The 19,905-nt window shown below is 37.3% G+C and overlaps 2 protein-coding genes across 2 annotated transcripts; one reads left to right on the forward strand and one right to left on the reverse strand.

The window, feature by feature from the left end:
• Positions 1 to 3,172: 3,172 nt before the first annotated feature.
• Positions 3,173 to 12,471, forward strand: LOC133805522 (uncharacterized). Its single transcript, XM_062243704.1, has 15 exons — positions 3,173 to 3,354; positions 3,468 to 6,087; positions 6,171 to 6,326; positions 6,450 to 7,268; positions 7,417 to 7,494; positions 7,587 to 7,769; positions 7,869 to 9,392; positions 9,526 to 9,606; positions 9,703 to 9,981; positions 10,102 to 10,341; positions 10,436 to 10,885; positions 10,964 to 11,161; positions 11,245 to 11,442; positions 11,526 to 11,927; positions 12,010 to 12,471. The coding sequence occupies exons 1-15, from the start codon at positions 3,241 to 3,243 to the stop codon at positions 12,246 to 12,248; spliced, it is 7,581 nt and encodes a 2,526-aa protein (XP_062099688.1). The 5' UTR covers positions 3,173 to 3,240; the 3' UTR covers positions 12,249 to 12,471.
• Positions 12,472 to 12,540: 69 nt separating this feature from the next.
• Positions 12,541 to 19,613, reverse strand: LOC133805355 (cellulose synthase A catalytic subunit 2 [UDP-forming]-like). Its single transcript, XM_062243514.1, has 14 exons — positions 19,149 to 19,613; positions 18,295 to 18,490; positions 17,866 to 18,095; positions 17,678 to 17,774; positions 17,406 to 17,589; positions 16,371 to 16,637; positions 15,932 to 16,277; positions 15,646 to 15,783; positions 15,434 to 15,559; positions 15,129 to 15,341; positions 14,758 to 15,025; positions 14,225 to 14,421; positions 13,767 to 14,117; positions 12,541 to 13,655 (listed from the first exon to the last, which is right to left on the reverse strand). The coding sequence occupies exons 1-14, from the start codon at positions 19,227 to 19,229 to the stop codon at positions 13,074 to 13,076; spliced, it is 3,276 nt and encodes a 1,091-aa protein (XP_062099498.1). The 5' UTR covers positions 19,230 to 19,613; the 3' UTR covers positions 12,541 to 13,073.
• Positions 19,614 to 19,905: the final 292 nt, after the last annotated feature.

The following is a 19,905-nucleotide window of genomic DNA, read 5'->3' on the forward strand; positions in this document are numbered from 1 at the left end:
TAATATAAGAAGATTGTGAAGTTTTCATTTTTGGTTACTATTCAATGGGTGCTATTCATAGTAGATCCCACAGTAGGGTCTACATGGGTACCACAGCGGGGTCCACCCCATGGTTCCCACATGTTGATGCAGTAGTGATACAATGCACTTGTGTGGTGGTGACTTCAACAAATTACTATGCTTGATATTTTGGATATTTTATTATTTTATTATGCAGCATAGTAACCCAAGATTTTCCTATAAATAAGCTATTCCAAAATTCATTTTGAAATACAAAAATCATTTTCTTTCTCTCACTGGCTAAAAATCTTCGTAGCACTCTTTTAAAGTTATAAATCTCTAAGATCACTCTGTAGCGCTAGCCAAATAATTTATATATGGATTATTTTACTATGGCATTAAAACGACATAGTAAAATAATATATATATAAATTGTAGCATTATAATGGTATAGTAAAATAATATATTTATAAATTTTAGCATATAACAACATAGTAAAATAATATATATAAATTTTAGCATTATATAACGACATAATAAAATAATTAATATATAAATAATAGCTAAATAACTGAACATAAAGGCTCGGGAAGGAGTTTACCTAAAAGGTCTTCGTAGGCTAGCACTACAGACAGAACTTCGCCTAGATCTTAGATATTTAAAACTTTAAAAGAGTGCTACGAAGATTTTTAGGCAGAGTGAGAGAAAGAAAATAATTTTTGTAATTCAAAATGAATTTTGGAAGAGCCTATTTATAGGAAAACCTTGAGTTACTATGCTGCATAGTAAAATACAAAAATATCTAAAATACCAAACATAGTAATTTACTGAAGTCATCACTACACAAGTGCATTGTATCACTACTGCATCAATATGTGGGAAACATAGGGTGGACCCCACTGTGGGACCCATGCAGACCCTACTGTGGGACCCACTATAAATAATGCCATGAATAGTACCCAGTGAATAGTAACAAAAAATGAAAACTTTCAAATCTTCTTATATTACTTAGTTCAACATTTTTGACTCACAAACTTTTCTGATTTTTTTTTCTCTAACTTCCATAAATTTATTATTCTCTTATGTTAGTTACTCCAACAACTAAGAATTGTTAAAATCCCACAATAGAAAATTGTTTACAACATCTATATCCCCAACGGTCATAATTGCTAGTTTTTGTCTTATAAATACTTGTTCCTTCAACCATTTACTTGCAACAACTTCTTCATCTCTTACCCTTCTAGATAAATTCATCCTCTAATTATGAATTTATTTTTATTGCTCATAACTTTAGTGATTGTTTGCTTGTACTTTGCATCATTTTATGAGTATTATACTAATGAAGTGCCCATAAATAGTATAGTTGCGTTTTCTTTAGCTATTCTTCCATTTTACTTAATAGTTTTATCCTTCGATTAACATTGTATTGTACTCAAAAGTATGAATAAAATTGTAACGCCCCACGTCACTATGGCTGCTTCTTGGAATGATGACTGACTCTGCAAACCAACACGAGTCTTTCCAGCATGCTTTGTCCTCACTCACACGCTTCCTAGGAAAACTTCTCAAGAGGTCACCCATCATGAGACTACTCTAGGTCAAGCACGCTTAACTTTGGAGTTCTCAATCATGCTCAACAGGTAGCCCATCACTTGAGAACTCCAAAGTTAAGCGTGCTTGACCTGGAATAGTCTCATGATGGGTGACCTCCTGAGAAGTTTTCCTAGGAAGTGTGCGAGTGAGGACAAAGCACAATGGAAAGACTCGTGTTGGTTTGCAAGACCGGTTGTTATTCCAGGAAGCAACCATAGTGACGTGGGGCGTTATAAAAATATTTTATCTATTTTTTTAGTACATTTGTAGAAAGGAGTGGGAGTTACAATCTAGTACGAAGAAGGCCATAAAAGTGACGTCTCGGGAAGAAGAAGAAAAAAGTAACTGCTAGAGAGCCTGAAAAATGGCGTCTCGTCATCTTCGAATGATTTAGGTGCGACAGTGGAGGACTTCATTTTGATTAAACTAAAAACAATTCATTTTAGTTTTCCCTTATAAAACATTGAACTTATAATTCTCATTATAGTACTATCAATTTTTTTCTTTTTTAAAATTGTGTTGTTATTTTGAGACTAGATGTTTTGCATGAAAAAATAAAAGTAGAAGAGAAAAAAATAATATATGAGAGATAGAAAATTACAAGGATTTTGGCCCCTGCATTTTTTTCGAATACGCGGTCGACATCTGTGTTTTGTTAAATGATAATTCAGACCCTCCATGTTTACAAAATAGATCAAAATAATACTTTATCCCTAATTTTGATCAAAATATTTTCAATTATAAGATTAATTATTAGGTCGTTAGTGATGCGAAGAGTTCAGAGAAGCAGAAAAATTGGTCGATGAGCTGTGAATGAAAGATTATATTTGATTTTTTTTTTACCAAAATTGGGTGTAAGGTTGTCATTTATTAAAATACAGAGGCTGATCATGTATTCTGGAAAAAGACGATGGCTAAACTGGTATTTACTCTGTTCGTATATAAGAAAGAAAAAAATTGATTTCCCCTAAAATTATTATATTGCCCTTAAATTATTAATATAAATTTTTTTCTAAAATTAATTTAATAATTTCTAAATCATGTGAAGATTTTTTGTGGACTCAACAACATTCATCTTCATTTTACTTTTCTACCAAACACTCAATTTTTTTTAATCTCTACCAAATGGCCAACTACTTAACTATGCATGGGCAATTTTACTTCTTTTAAAGAAGAATAATAAATACATTTGTCAAAAAAAAACAAAGAAGAATAATAAATAAAAATTAGCTTTGTTTGTTCATTTGAAACCAAACTTGTGCAGGAAGCAAAGACAATTTGACCAACTAACATAACATGAAATCTTCCTAAGACACAATCGCAATAACAACCACTTAAACAGTACTCGCTTTCTTTTACCGTTAACTTTCCTTAATTACCATTTTGCCCCTACTTATCCAATCCTTGTCGAAATATACGATTCGTACTCGCGAGTACAGAAATTTATACGTACTCGAGAGAGTGGGATAATAATAGTAAGTACCACTAGCCGTTTGCATGAGCGGGAAAACTGTAAGAATTCAAAATTTGAATTTGAGGATAAAAGCGAATCCGAAAACTAATTTTCAAAAACTATTCACGTACCAAAAGAGGAACTCGTAAAAACAGATCTTGCAAGAGTTGGATTTCGCTTTTGGTAATGTAGAGATGGATTTTCAGGGAATGAAGAGGAAGGAGCTTCAAGCTTTGTGCAAGACTCATGGAATTCCAGCTAATTTGACCAACCGTGAAATGGCAGATCGGCTCAATCTGCTTCTCAAGGTACCCCTTTTTCTTTTCTTGAGATTATGTTTTCTGTTTGTTTCCCGAGAAATTGCATGAAAATTTATTTTTCTACTTGTTAAAAGCGAAACTGGGTTATGATTTGTAAACAGGAAGGTGAAACTTCTGTACCAGAGGGTTTGTGCGAAATTGATAGTGAAGTTCATTCTGTGGTTGTTGGAAAGAAGGTGAAGAAAGTGACGTTTAGTCCTGAAAATGAGACATTTGTGTTTGTGGGTACGGATGTAGACTCGAACTCGGATTCTGATTACAGTTCCAGACCGAAGAAGGGGAATTCGAGGAAGAGGAGGTCAACGAGTAAGAATGTTGTAGTGAAGATGAACGTTAAGGAAAACCCAGTTAGAGTAACAAGAGCTAGAGCGCAGAGTGATGTTGAAGAAGATTTGAAGGCAGTTTCTTTGGCTGTTGCTGGGAGAAAGAGAGGTAGAAAAGGAAAGGAAACTGTTGATGTTTGTGATAAGCCGGCTCCGGTTGTTGATGATTCTACTGGACGTGATGAACCGAAGAAAGAAGAGGGTGTTCGGCAGTTGAGAGGTAGAAATGTGGTGATTGAAGCTGATGGGAATGGAGAAGAAGGAGATGTAGCCGTTCCAAGCAAGAAAAAATCGCTTGGAGGTTCCAAGAAGACGAGGGGTGGTAAAGGCAGTAATGGGTTTCTTTCAGCGGATGTAACTTTAGAAGAGAATCTCATTGCAGAGGCAGCCAATCCCCAAAAAATAATGAAACGTTCGCACCTGAACGAGTCAAAGGATGAAGACTCTAATGCTTTGAGCCAAGATTTGGGTAAAACTGATGTTGGGATTCGGACTAGAAGGTCTAAGACTCAGATGATTGTGGCTAAGGATGAAGGCTCTAATGCCTTGACTGAGGATTTGGGGAAAGCGGTTGTTGAGGGTAGGACAAGAAGGTCTAAGACTCAGATGAATGTGGCTAAGGATGAAGGCTCTAATGGTTTGACTGAGGATTTGGGGAAAGCTGATGTCGAGGGTAGGACCAGAAGGTCTAAGATTCAGAGGAATGTTGCAAAAGATGAAGACTCTAATGCCTTGACTAAGGATTTGGGGAATGCTGATGTTGGGGTCAGGACCAGAAGGACCAGGACTCAGATTAACGAGAATGATTTTGCAGAAACAAAGAACGAATGTCAAAATGTTCTTCAACTTGAAGAACCTTTGAAGGGTCCAGCCAGAAGAACTAAGACGCAAAGGAAGGTGGTAGTGGATGAAGGCTCTAAGGCTTTGACTGATGATTTAGCGAAAGCTGGTGTTGAGGGCAGGACCAGAAGGTCTAGGGCTCAGATTAATGGGAATGGTGTTTTTGAAGAAACAAAGAAAAGTTGTCAAGATGTTCTCCAACTGGAAGAACCTTCGAAGGGTTTAGGCAGAAACTCACTGAGGAGGAAGTCTGTTGCTGGCAAGAAGGGAAGGGTGGCAAGTGAAACTTTTGCTGGTGAATCTATTGAACATGGACCAATGTTGAATATGGAACCCAGTAAAAGATCAAAGAAAACAAAAGTGGATGATGTTCCTAAAATTGAGCCTAATGGTGATACTGTGAAGCAATTATTACCTGATGGCCCCTCAAGAAGGACCAGGCGAAATACTATATTGTTTAGTTCTGCTGCTAGTACTACTACCGATGAGCAGTTGACAACTCGTGAGACTGCTGGAAGGGTGAATTTATCAATTGAAGAACCATTAGAAAGATGTGCTAATGTTGCAGCTAAGCCTGCAAGGAAGTCTACTCGTGATGCTTCTAGTCAGATTTTAACTGAAATATCTGACAAATTGGGAGAAGTTGCTAGGAAGTATGGGCAAGAAAAGAAAACTCAGGAGCTGGTGTTGAACGAACAAAGTTTAGTGATTGCTCATGAACCTGTAAATACTTCCAAAGGAAAAATTGTTGAACTTGTGGAATTGACAACAGCAGTTCTAAAAAAGAATAAGCAGCATGAAGAGAGGAAGCAAGGGGATGGTTTGTTTTCAAATGATGCTTTGCCCCTCAAGGAGCCACCTGTGATTGATGATGAGTCAATTAATGCTTTGCCCCTCATGGAATCACCTGTGATTGATGATGGGTCAAATAATGCTTTGCCCCCCAAGCAAGGGGATGGTTTGTTTTCAAATGATGCTTTGCCCCTCAAGGAGCCACCTGTGATTGATGATGAGTCAATTAATGCTTTGCCCCTCATGGAGTCACCTGTGATTGATGATGGGTCAAATAATGCTTTGCCCCTCAAGGAGCCACCAGTGATTGATGATGAGTCAAATAATGCTTTGCCCCTCAAGGAGTCACCTGTGATTGATGATGAGTTGGCTGTGGTAGAAGCTTCAATAAGCAGAAATGAGCCTGGTTTTGTTGAGGTTTCTGCTGTTAATGATGAATTGGTCGATGTTTCACGAAGTTTAGTCGTTGATATTTCACCAAATCTGGTTGTTGATCTTGCATTGAGTATGGAGAGTCAGGTATCAGCATCTGTAGTTGATAATAGTGCTGCAGAACACGTTGTGAATGGGAATGAAAACAACACAGCAGAAGAAGGCAAAGAAAAGTTTCTGGAAAAGATTGTAGAGAGCGACATGGAAGATCAGTCATTGAATGCAAGTGGCGACCCTGGTGATTATAAATTAGTATTGACAGAATATCCAAATAATGAGCACTTGGACTCGACAGTTAATGATTTGTCACCTATCTATGATGAAGATTCTGAAGGTGAAGTTCATATCTTTTTGTCAAACAATGATGATGACTTTGAATGGTTTATGGTTTTCTAATAATATACTTCCAAACTGCAGGTGGATATAAAAGCATGAACCAAGGAAGTGATGAAGTAGATAATCAATCTGCTGAGAATGACAAAGCTAATAATATACAAGAGGATCAGTACTTGGCAGATTTGAACCCCAATGAGAACTTAGAACCGATTCAAGATCATGTAAATGATAGTCAAGGTACCCACCCTTTTATTTTTCTGATTTTTTTCCCGCTTTTTCAAGTGATGTTTTATTTTTGTTAGCTTTAAAATTCATCGATTGGCTTTCTATTTCTCTCATTTATGTGTTATTGATGTGCAGAAGAGAAGGTAGGGACAATAATTGGTACAACTTGTTTGGAATGTAACATTGAACAAGGTGTGTTAAAGGAAGAAGTCGAACCTGGGTTTCTGCCTCATTTTCCCTTGGAGAAGTTGCCAGAGGGAAGAGAGTGTGAATCTCCAAGTGCTATAAATGAGATTGCATCTATAAAGGAGGAATCAAATGAAGATGGACAAATTCAGCAGCCATATCTCGGTGAACTTGACAATCACAAAGATGTTGCTTCGGAGTTGAATAGAGATCCTTCATTTTCTGCTCATGATCTCATCTCCATGGCTGACCAAGTTAATGTAGAAGATGAGCGGGAGGAGTTGGGGGGAAAGAAGTGTGAATCTCCTAGTAACTCAAATGAGGAGGCGCACACAACTTGTGAAGTTATAAAGGAGGAATCGAACGATGTTGCTTCAGATTTTAGTAGAGATCCTTCCGTTTCTTCTCATGATTTCATCCCCACGGCTGACCAAGTTAATTTAGAAGAGAAGATTGACAAGTTGGAGGGAAAGAAGTGTCAATCTTCTATTAACTTAAATGAGATGGCACCCTTATCTTGCGAAGTTATAAAGGAGGTATCAAACGAAGTTATGCATACTGTGCAGGAAATTCAGCAACCTCATAGTGAACTTGACAATCATGTTGCTTTGGAGTTGGATACAGGTGCTTCACCAGCTGCTCAAAATCTCATGTTTGAAAATGACAAAGTTGAGGTAGAAGTTAAGTTAGAGGAGTTGCAAGAGGAACAGAAGTGTGGCAGTCCCAAGGGATGTCCAAGCTCAGTACTGAATGTTTATTCATCTCATGGTTAGTATATTTGACTGAGTATTTTGAACATATGAAGGGTTGTTTCTTCTTAATTCTTAATTTATATAAAATTTTTGTTTGAGTTGATTATAAATAATTGTAATATTTTGAGTAAGACTAAATAGTTGGCATAACCACAAAAATGCAGGAGATGAATATAGATCTCATAATTCCAGTGGCGACACAGTTTATACAACAGACGAAGAGGCAGAGATCGAGGACTCAGGTACTACGGTTATCTTGGTTGTGATGTTACACTTATTAGTTGAACACGCAGTATGCTTATGATAAGTCTCCGTGTACAATTTTGTATCATAGGAAATGGAGCTACCAATGGCAAAAACCAGGAAAACGATGCAGCCACTTCAGAGTTTTATCAGGCCCGAGCCAATTACCATGATGCTGCAGCAAAGGATTTTGCTTTAGTAACCGACGTTGATTGTAAGATTGAGGAAGCAGTTGAAAACTCACAAAATGTTGATTGGTTTACTCCTTTACCAGGTAGTTTGAATCTACACTTTGGCCATGTTGTAATACATTCAAATTCAGCAGTGAAAGTTTTCTGAGGTTTTTTCCTCTTTTTTTTTTTTTGGAAAACAGATAATACAACCTCAGAACTTCCTGTTCAGTCTTCAGAGATCACTGATTTAGAAATAAATCTCGATTTAGCAGATGAAGTCCTTGTAGAAGCCAATTTAGAAGGTGAGTATGATGAGAAGCGCAATGAGGTTGAGGAGATTTTGGCAATGACTGAACAAGTTGATGAAACCTCAGAGCTTCAGGTCCAATCTTCAGAGACCACTGCTTCAGAAACAATTATGGGTTTAGGAGTTGGTGAAAAAGAGGGAGTTGAAAGATCTTTTGAAGTCCTTGTAGAAGCCAATTTAGAAGAGTATGATGAGAAGCACTGTGAGGTTGAGGAAAATTTGGCAATGAATGAACAAGTTGATGAAACCTCAGAGCTTCAGGTTCAGTCTTCAGAGATCGCTGCTTCAGAAACAATTATGGATTTAGGAGATAGTGAAAAAGAGGGAGTTGAAAGATCTTATGAAGCCCTTGTAGAAGCCAATTTAGAAGGCGAGGATGATGAGAAGCGCAATGAGGTTGAGGAGAATTTGGCAATGAATGAACAAATTGATGAAACCTCAGAGCTTCAGGTTCAGTCTTCAGAGATCACTGCTTCAGAAACAATTATGGATTTAGGAGATGGTGAGAAAGAGGGAGTTGAAAGATCTTATGAAGCCCTTGTAGAAGCCAATTTAGAAGGCGAGGATGATGAGAAGCGCAATGAGGTTGAGGAGAATTTGGCAATGAATGAACAAGTTGATGAATCCTCAGAGCTTCATGTTCAGCCTTCAGAGATCACTGCTTCAGAAACAATTATGGGTTTAGGAGTTGAAGGATCTTATGAAGTCCATGTAGAAGCCAATTTAGAAGGTGGTTATGATGAGAAGCACAAGGAGATTGAGGAAAAGTTAACAATGAATGAACAAGTTGAAGAAGTTTCTGAAAGACAACTAGGAGAGCATGGACATCATACTTCCCCGGCTGTCTCCGAAGAGCTGATTTCAGAAGATAGTGGAAATCCTAATGAGAGAGAGGATGCATTTGCCATCATCCAAGAGTATTTAGATAACGAGGTCCATATGGATCTTGTGCACGAAGAAAGTGAACCAGGAGTTGCAGAAAATAAGGGATGTGAAAGTGGTGCGGTAGAAGGTGCAGAGACAAGTGGTGTGGCTGAGCAGAATATGCTGAAAGATGGCGGAGAAGAAGATAAAGAAGCTTATGCTGAAACAACACTCAATGAAGATTTAGCTCTGGGTGCTACTGCAAGTGATATCAATGATAACTTGGTTGAAGATGAAGTTCAAGCACAGAATGACAGTGGTCCTGATTCTATATTGATTAATTCACGAGATATCAAAGTAGTTTCAACTGATGAAGCTTGTGACGAGAGCTTGGATCAAAGAATTGATTTTGATAGCATTCAGGATAGTACTAAGTTGGCTGGTGCATCTCCGATTTCACCACAGAAATTTGAGGATGATTGCGGATGCAACGAGAAAATCATTGCAGACATTAAGACATTAGCAGAAACCACAATTGACATAACCTTAACAGGTTCGTATAGCATTTCTTTTTGTTCAACAATGATTTTTTTTCATCACATTGTATTAGCTTTTTTTTCCCACCTTCCTTGGATCTTTTAAGTTTTGATATCATGTTAAAGATAGTTCTTTTTCTATGGTCGCAGTTGGGGAGGAGTCTCCTTGTCATGTGTATAGGAATCTTGTCACAGACAGTGTAGAAGTTGTGGAGGCTAACACTGACAGAGGTACAGATGCAATTCTGTTTTGAACTCAACAATACAAACAACTATAACACATCAACTAGATTCTTACTTACAATCTTTTCTTTTCTCATTTTGTAGGAAGTGATCTCAAAAATGTGAATTTATCCATAAAAGGAAATGAAGAATTTGGAACTGACCGTACGGCCTCAAGATACCACAGAACTACGTTAGAAGGTGATGAAACAGATGATGTTTGTCTGGGTCTCAGCAATCTTTTCAGCAGCAATAGCAGAAAGATTGATTCCGAAAAAACATGGGACATGCATGATTTGCATTGTACAGAAAATGTGGAATCCTCTAGTGCATCCAAGGACACTGATGCATTGGAAGAACTCTCCACATTGAAGACTGAAAAGGGTATGTTTTTCAACCTTTACATATTAAATAAAAATTTGGACACACCTTAAATCGTTTAGTATTTTTTTTAGGAACCGATCTAAAAAATTTAGACTCATTCATATAATGAACTTGGAACAGACCGAAGAGGCAGTGGTATTTGTCTGGATCTCCACAATCTTTTCAGTAGCAATGACAGCAAGATTAGTTCCGAAGAAGTATATGTAGAAGTTCTAGAAAACGTGGAAGTATCTTTTGGTGGATCCAAGGACTCTGCAGATGTGGAAGAAATTCTAGCACCTGAAAGGGATGATCAACAATGCTTGGATGATTGCTCGGATACTGCCCAATTTAGTCAATTAATGCAATTGACACCTCAAGGTTATTTCAGTACAAGTCATCACCCGTTTTAATACAATTATTGTTTGATTATTTTTAGTTACTAATGATCTCTTTTTTGCAAAAATATAAACAGAAAATAAGGCATTGGAGTGCAAAACATTTGAATGTGACAATTTGATGGGTGAAGCTAGTGAGGAGGTGAAAAATGGGGAAGATACTGTAGTTAGTATTTCAAAAGTTTCTGCTTCGGTTGTGGAAGTTAAGATTCAGAATGAAAGTCACTTTGCTGCTTTACATGAGCCCATTAATGAAAATGAGAGATCAAAGCAGTCTGTCATCACCCAATGTCTAGATCTTGATATTTGTAACGCTGAGTCATTTGAGTTTAAGGAATCTACAGAGATTATTGGCAGCATAACAGCTTTTACAAACACTGGTGGTGAAGATATCAACTCTGTAGATGTGAGTGACAGAAGTGTAGATATGGTAGAAACAAGGGAGGTGATCGAAGATGTTTCAGAAGGAAACATGACTGCTGCTTCAGATGAGCCCAGCAGTGAAAATGGAGGATCAGCAGAGAAAGGTAATGTGTTTATCATCACCCTTAGAAGTATGTTTGAGTTATAAATTTCATAAAAGTATTGAGTTCCTCTGTTCTCAGGTTTATTCTCAGCGGAATTGGGTGCTGATGGTCTAAAGCAAGTGGAAAATGAAAATGTTGCTGAAGGCGTAATCGACGCAAGTGAAGACATGGTAGACACGGCAGAGCTGAGTAATGAGTCAGAAACACAGGCAACAAGTTCCTATGCTGCTGCTTCCGATGAGCCCAGCAGTGAAAATGGCGGATCAGTAGAGAAAGGTGATGTGTTTATCATCACCCTTAGAAAGGTAATATGTTTGAGTTATAAATTTCATAAAAGTATTGATTTCCTCTGCTCTCAGGTATATTCTCAGCGGAATTGGGCGCTGATGGTCTAAAGCAAGTGGAAAATGAAAATGTTGCTGAAGGCGTAAACGACGTAAGTGAAGACTTGATAGACACAGCAGAGCTGAGTAATGTGTCAGAAACACAGGCAACAAGTTCCTATGCTGCTGCTTTGGATGAGCCCATCATTGAAAATGGCGGATCAGTAGAGAAAGGTAATGTGTTTATCATCACCCTTAGAAAGGTAATATGTTTGAGTTATAAATTTCATAAAAGTATTGAGTTCCTCTGTTCTCAGGTATATTCTCAGCGGAATTGGGTGCTGATGAAAATGAAAATGTTGCTGAAGGTGTAAACGACGCAAGTGGAGACATGGTAGACACAGCAGAGCTGAGTAATGTGTCAGAAACACAGGCAACAAGTTCCTATGCTGCTGCTTTGGATGAGCCCATCATTGAAAATAATGTTACAGAAGAGAAATGTAACATTGGCTTTGAGCACGATGAAGATGAATCTGCTGTGTTTGAGAGTTCTATAGAAGCTGATGAGGTTGATGGCTTTAGTTCTGCTGCTTCATTTAAGCCTACAACAGAAGGTAACAGAAACTATTCAAAGCAAGTGGAAATTTGTGTGAACAAAGGTGGTGACTCGGAACTGAAAGGAACAAATGTGGACCAGTTTTCTTCAGCTCTTAGAAACGGTAAGCTTTATACTTTTGTGTGTTTAACTTTAGTTTAAGGAATTAAAGGTCTAACACTTTGGCCCTTGATCCCATTTTCCAGTTTCTTCCAAATCAAGGCTACTGAAGTTGGAGTCACTTCAAGAGACTGGCAAGGAGGGCACAAGTGATTCTGCTATACCAAAGAATAACATTTTTTCAATCCCAGCAACTCCAAAGAATCAGAAGAATTTTCATGATATGAAAGAAAACATGCCAAGCTCCAAGAGGGAACATTTCAGCCTTACAGCCTCAAAAAGATCACAAAAGAGAAGGCCTCTAGAGAATTTGCCGAATATGTAGACATCTTGCCTCTGGAAGATGCATAGATTTGAAGTGACCTTCCTTAATATTCTGGCATATCTCATGCAGAGTTTAGTTAGTGTTTGCTAATTTAGTTAGTGTTTAGCTTGTGTTGTGTAATTTGAGATTCGCAATTGTTGTGTAATTTAGAATTTAGATATTCTTGGAGATGTGCTTTGTATAACGATGTAAGTTATAAAATATTGGACTTCTTTTGTTGTTATTTTGGCTACCAAGGTTGAACAATTATCAAAGCTAAACATTCAAACAAGAGGCACCTAAAGCATAAGCATTTACCAACAACAATATCTTTGGACATTCAGAAAATTACATTACATCACTTGGATTGCAGCTTATTTCTCAGTCAAAAATACAAAATACAAATGAAAGAGAGCAACATAAATAATACCGTGCAGACAATCCCCCTTTGTAGACAATTTTAAGTTCCCTTATTAGGAAGGTATATAAGACTCTAAGAAAATGGGACTAAATGCTCTCTCCTGAGATTACAGACAGACTGAGTACAATCCCTTTCAGCCAACCATGTATAATAAAGAATCAAAGTGAAAAACTTTGCAAAACAAATCTCAATGTGTCAGATCCGAGTTCCTTTTATATCTACATGCATCCCCAACCAACTCATTTCACTCTGCAGTTCCATCTTTTTCAAGATGACATTTTCAGTACTGTGTCCAGGGATGCCTTCATCTTCAACCCAAAAAGAGAAAAAGAAAAAAAAGAAGAAAGAAAAATCTTACACTTGTGTTCTACACAGCTTTTTCTACATAAAAATCAAACCTTTAGAACCTTCTGTTCTGTATATCTTTAGTCACAGTCCAAACCACAAACTTCCAACACAATATCACCTTTAGACACAAATGGGTTGATTCTGACCCACAAAAGTGAGAAAATTGATGCCAGAAGAATTGACCACACCACAATGATGGTTGGAAGCCTGTTTTGTTTACCCATGAAACCCTTGAGGAAGGGGTAGAGATGAAGAATAACCCAGATGGCGAAAAAGAGTCTACCGAAGAGTGGACCCCATGAATCATAACCATTGCTGATGGCATCTGAAATTCCAACAATGACTCCAATAATGTTTATGATAAGCAAAGTCATGGGAGGGATCAACAAAGTTGTCCACTTGAACAGGTAGAGCTCTGAGAATTCTCCATCATCTGCGGCTTTGGATGTTACAGTGAAGTTTGTGTTAACACCAGCCAAAACCTTAAGCAGACCCTGGAAGAGAGCAAAAAGATGAGAAGAAACACCACCAATCACCCAAAATTGCTCATTCCTCCACCAATCATGTATGCCAACGCCTCCCCACTGCATCTCGAGAATACTCGTTACGGCAATGGAAATAAAGAGACCCATGAAAAGGATACTGGCATAGTTGCTAATCTGTAGACCAAATAGAAAGCTGGTGATTAGTTCAAGTGAAAACATAAGCTGATTGATGGGAAAATGTATATTTTTACAAATAGCAATATATAACAGAAGTTCAGAAATTACCTCAGGGACAATAAACTGCCCAGTAACAAGACAGATAGCTGGCAAGGTACAATAAGCGAGCAAGGGGATAGATGTCAAAGGATAAACGACGGAGTTTATGTACGAAAAGCGCTCTAAGTGCTTTAGGCCACACCCGTACCCGTACCATATTGGACAATGCCTGCTCAACAATATCTCAACAGATCCAAGGGCCCACCGGAGGACCTGGTGCAACCTATCGGAAAGATTGATAGGAGCAGAACCTTTAAATGCAGGCCTTTTAGGGATGCAATATACTGATCTCCATCCATGGCAGTGCATCTTGAACCCAGTCAAAATATCCTCTGTAACAGAACCGTATATCCAACCAACCTGGAACAAAATTAAAATTTAGTAAAGAGAGTGTCAAATGTCAACTTTCTGCTAAAAGAAATGCTTGTAAACCCTTCAATTTTAATTAAAAATACACAACTGCATACCTCTTTCCCCCATTCAGTCTTGTCTTCATATCCACAACTAATGACATGAATGGCTTCTTTTAATAGTGAAGCAGAAGATGCACCCTTGGGAACACCGCCATTTTCCATAAGTGATGAAGCAATAAATACACTTGACTGACCGAATTTCTTTTCAAATTTGGTTTGGGGCATAAGGGATGATTTTTCATTGTCTATTCCTGAAAAGGCAGTTCAAATAACAAATAAATGTTATGTTATGTAATCAACAATATATATCATGAATAAGAAAACTAGCTGCCCACACATTCAAAGGTTTGATCTTTGAGACAGAAGTGCTATTTCATGACTAAATTAAGTGCTGAAATCAACACACGAACCAAAAAGAAAAAGGAGAAAAAATAAGTGTTGAAATGACCATTTGGTAAAGTGTGCATAGTACTCGAATAAAACAAACAAACATTGCACATTATAATGGAGGGGCAAAAGGGTTTTAGAAACTGAAATTCACAACTCATGGAAATAATGTAGTCTTGAAATAGGATGTTATTCCTTACCTTCTATTCCCTCCTCAATATTTTCTAGTGCATAAATCTGCTTTGTATCATCCTTGGTTTTCGTCTTCTTTTTGTCAGTCTTTGGCTTCTTGGTTTTCTTCCTAGATCCACAACACATGCAGCACCACCTCGGCCAACAATTACAGGTTCTCATTGGGGACTTCTTTTTGGCAGGAGCATCATATCCATAGAGTGCTTGCCTTCTGAACACACACCCAGTTCCAACATAAATTGGTCCTTGAATCCCATCTAAACCTTTCATGTTGATCTGTGTTCATTTATGAAAAAGAATTAGCTTTTCCTCCCTCCAAAAGATAAGGCATTTAAGAAAATGTGTTTATATATCAATAGATGAAATTGAAGGCTCTTACATCAAAGAAAACAACATTACGATTTGAGTATCTGTCGTGACGATCAATACCATCAAATCGTTGAGGAAATTGCACATAACAGATCTTTTTCCCTGAGGTGGGGTCCATCATGAAGCACATGGATTCACGAAGTGCCTTGCTGTTGTTTATGTAGTGATCACAATCGACATTAAGTATATAGGGGGCATTTGAGATGATTGCTGAGACTCTTATCTGCATTGATCAACAACAGTAATTATAAATACACAATTGAATAAAAAAGATGATAAATAACCAAATTGAGAGAAAGAGGGAGAGAAGCTCACCAGAGAATTCATGGCACCAGCCTTCTTGTGATGATCAAAACCTGGCCTCTTTTCACGAGACACATAAACCAAACGAGGTAAATCATTTCCATCCAAATCCCGAACACCATTTTGACCAAGGAAAACCTGCACAATATGGTAAATGTAAGGAATATTTACATAATTAATTCTTGATAAGCTTATGACATGTAGATGGAGCAAGGATGACCAACCTGAATCATGCCAGGGTGATCCCTGACATTGTTTCCAGGCCATGGAGTTCCATCTTGCATTGTCCAGCCATCCTCTGGGACCTTCTTTGCCGTGGCAACCAATCCGTTAATCCGAACTTTGAACTCCTCATAATCTCTCTGCAACAAGACAATGATAACATCAGATAAAGATATTTTTTGTGATCAGCTATTATGAAATAAACACAGAGAGCATAATCATATTATATTATACAGTAGATTGGATAGTTCGTTAAAGCATCAAAAATAAAAGAAAAAGAATGCAAACCTTCATTGCTCGGCGCTCCCTGACAAAGGTTGGATCTACTTTGTCTTTGAGATAATCAACTTTTTGTGCAAAATACCACTCAGGAGCTCGGGGTTCTAATTTGTATTTCTTGGCGAACGGGACCCACTTTCTTGCAAACTCAGATGTTTCTGAGAGGGCTTCAAAGGTCAGCATGGCAGCACCATCATCTGAGACGTAGCATGCAACCTTGTCGACTGGATAATCTACAGAGAGGATAGACAGAACTGTGTTTGCAGTAATGAGAGGAGGCTCTTTCATAGGATCCACTGTACTGACAAATACGTCTACACATGCCAAATCAGATGGCTTCCCTTCTTTCTCATACCTAAACAAAATTTCATATCAACAAAGGCCAACATAACATATATACATATACATACATATATATATGGAGGGAGGGAGAGAGAGAAGTTAGTACCTCAATGATAATCGATCAAGATATGTTTCACGTTCAATTGGATTCCATTTGGGAAATTGATCAAATATCCATGATACAGCAAACCAAATTTCACATATAACTGAGGTTAACCATAATCCATATGCATCGGTGACAGGGTGAAGAATTCGATAGTGAAAAAAGAGGCAAACAACCGCAATACGGAGAAGGATGACCATTCTATACGGATTTATCTTGCTTGAACTGATTGGCAACTTTCTTGAAAGTGGCTGCCTGCCCTCATCCATCCTATAAAAATGAAATCAACATTGATATATATATATTAATGAAATGAACAAAGTAAAATAGCTAAAAAGACAGTTAAATGCAGGAGTATCAAGTGATGGATGAATTCAAAAAGAAAGTTTTATTCCAACTTAGAAAGAGAAAATAAACTATTATTAAAAGCTTTCTCTATCTTGGAAAAAAGATTTTGTAATTTAATCAAACAGCTTCTTAAACTTCATTATGATCCAAGAAGTTCTGAAAAGTGTCATGAAATCAATATAGTGATATACGCTAAAATGAACTTCTCTTGACTGGTCTGACAACATAAATATGACATAATTTCCAGTTATTAACTACATGATTTTCCACAAATATAAATACTCAGTCTTTGTGAAATCTTCAGAAGCTCAGGTAACAACCAAAAAATGAAAGAAAAGTATCAAAAAAGAGGGACCTATAAGAAGAAATTGGACATCATTAGCAACTCTTTACTTATCTTTTTTGTTAAGTTTTTCTCTATACAAAATGCCAAAAGAAAATAAGTACACTATCGAAGAAATACCATTTCTCTTACAAGAAAAGCAATGTTTTGAACTTCTATTAACTTTTTCATAATAGGAAAGAAAACTCCACTTGGAAGAGTTCGTTACTTTTGTCTTCTAGTCTTTTATCTGTTACCATGAAATGAAGCCACTTTCCAAGACTGGGGATGTGTTGCTTTCAACACCTAAGCTGTATAATTGTATAATTAAATAGAGACCATTCACTTGGTTGAAAAATGACACTTACTTAGGTAAATCAGCATCATCTGGGTCATCCCCATTGTCGTCACCGCCATGTCCTCCTTCATGCTTCACCACCTGAAGTCTCTCATTCTGCTTCTTCCTCCATTCCTCCATACGATCCTTCCACGCAATGGACCCATAACCATATACTGCCAAATCTTTCTTAGGATCCATTGGCCTTGGTTGAACTGCATGCATCAGAGAAGATCAACTGTCAAGCCTCATAGCAAGAAACTAAAACAGCCAGAAATCCAATCAAATTTATGACAAACTTACAGCCAGACTCGCTGAATGGCATTGGATGAACCCGTTTTCCTCGACTCATAAATGGGGGAATGATAAGAGCATGCTTATCAGAAGAGATACCAGTATCCTACACAACAAATAACCAAAATTAGACATTTCAGTTCATAACACGTATTCATACAAAAAGAAAAGAGAAAACCAATAATCAATTCATTCACCTCTTGTCCGTAAGTCAAGAGAGGGATATCAGCAGCAACAGAAGCTGAATCCACCTCTGATGGTGTGGTGATCCCAGAACCATTGACATGGGAACCACGTCCAACATTGAGGCGAGCAGCAAGCATGGCCTCAGCAATGTTGTTTGGATCTCCCCCATTAGCAATGTGAAACTCGTTCTCCAAATCATCAATATCATCCTCCTCTTCATCACCTTCCACTCTAGGACTCCCTGGAATCAGTCAAATTCAAAGTCAAAACCACAATTCACTAACCAATCCAAACTTCAGACTGATCTGGGATTATCTTAAAAGAAAACAGATCAACTAAAAAGCTGGTACCCCAAACTGAAATGGCATTTTTCTCAAAAAGGAGAAATAATGGTCCCAAAAAGAAGAAGAAGAAGAAGAAGAAAAAAAAAAGGATTGTACCTTTGAGACGTTTGTATCTGGTTTTACACTGAGGGCAGGCTTGATTTCCTTCTCTTCTTTCATACTCATAGCAAGGTCTGCAAACAGGAAATGCACATTCGTTGCAAGCAACAAATGGCTCTCCATCTACAGTGAACTCTATCTCATCTCCACAGATCTGGCAAATCTGTCCACTTAGTTCTTTGACAGAAGTCACCTGAAAATCACAGTAGTCACACCAATTATCAATATCATCAATCTACATCAGATTATGATGCTTAACAAAGGAGAATATTCATATATCCAGCTCTGGATACTTTCAAGCTTCATAATGCAATTCAAAATTAGTGCAAAACGGAGAACACTCTTCTAGAGCCAAAAAAAAAGGAAGAACAAGAAATTTTCTTGGAAACATTTCAATATTCGGTTTCATTGACCAGCTCTGAAATCAAGAGAAAAAACAGCAACACTACTCAACAAAGCCGCATAAGAGTCCACAAAAAGTGATAACAAAGCCACGCAAGAGTATATAAAAAGTGTTAAAACAAAATCTAATCAAACTACTTTCGGAAAACCAGTAATGACAGACTCAAAAGTTTTAAAACCGAAAGTACAGATAATACGGAGAAGATAAGATATTGAAGGTAAGAAATAAAGGGGAAAATTAAACAAATATATATACATATATGAGAAAACACTTAGAATTATTTTTCACTTGTGAATTTCAGGATCTAAACACGAAATATCATCATAGAGGCCAAAAGGGCATCTTAAAAATGTGCAAAGAGAGAAGAAGCAACTTATTTTCGAAGGTTTTAACAAGCTCCATTGCCTTAAAACAAGGTGTGAAGAAAGAGAAAAATAAAAAGACTTACTCTTGAAACCTCATCGGCATTGATAATAACAAACTCATTCCTATTATGAGAACCCGCAATGAGTGTTCCTTTGGTCTCCATAGCAACCAAAAACTCGAACGAATTGAAAACTAAATGGCACTACCGAAGTCAAAAGCCTAAAAGCCTTGTAATTGAAACCTAAAACCCACTTCAGAAAACCACTTGCTCGACCTCTCCCATCACTGGAGAAAAAAACCAACCCAGAAGAACAAGCCTTTCTTCTTCTTCTGGTTCTTCTTACAAGAAGAAGCACCAACCCAACATTATAGAACCAATAAAAAACAGAGCTTTATACAGGGTGTAATAAGAGAGAGAGAAAATGAAAAATAAATAAATTAAAGAAAATGAGTAGAAGGGTATTTGGTTTCAGAGCGTAAATGATTCTTTGCTTGAGAGGACCCAAGTTTTAATTTTTTTTTTTTTTTTTTGCCTTTCTCACAAATGGGTTCTCTGAAAACTTGGCTAGCTTTCGATCTGTGACACGGGTTGATGCCAAATTATAGAGAGAGAGAATCTAAGAGAGAGAGTTGGGGGTTGAAAATTCAACGGCCCACCAGTACGAGAGACAGGGACAGAAATACAGTAAATCAAGATTCATATATACAATATATTATAGCATTATTTTAGATCAAAGATGTTAGCTGTATAATTATATCAATAATTACAAAAAAAGAAATATTAAAAATCAACAGAATCCAATTTTTTTTATTTAATTATTGGTAATTACAGCTTTGTT

Source organism: Humulus lupulus, chromosome X, assembly GCF_963169125.1.
Source record: "Humulus lupulus chromosome X, drHumLupu1.1, whole genome shotgun sequence".
NCBI lineage: Eukaryota > Viridiplantae > Streptophyta > Magnoliopsida > Rosales > Cannabaceae > Humulus > Humulus lupulus.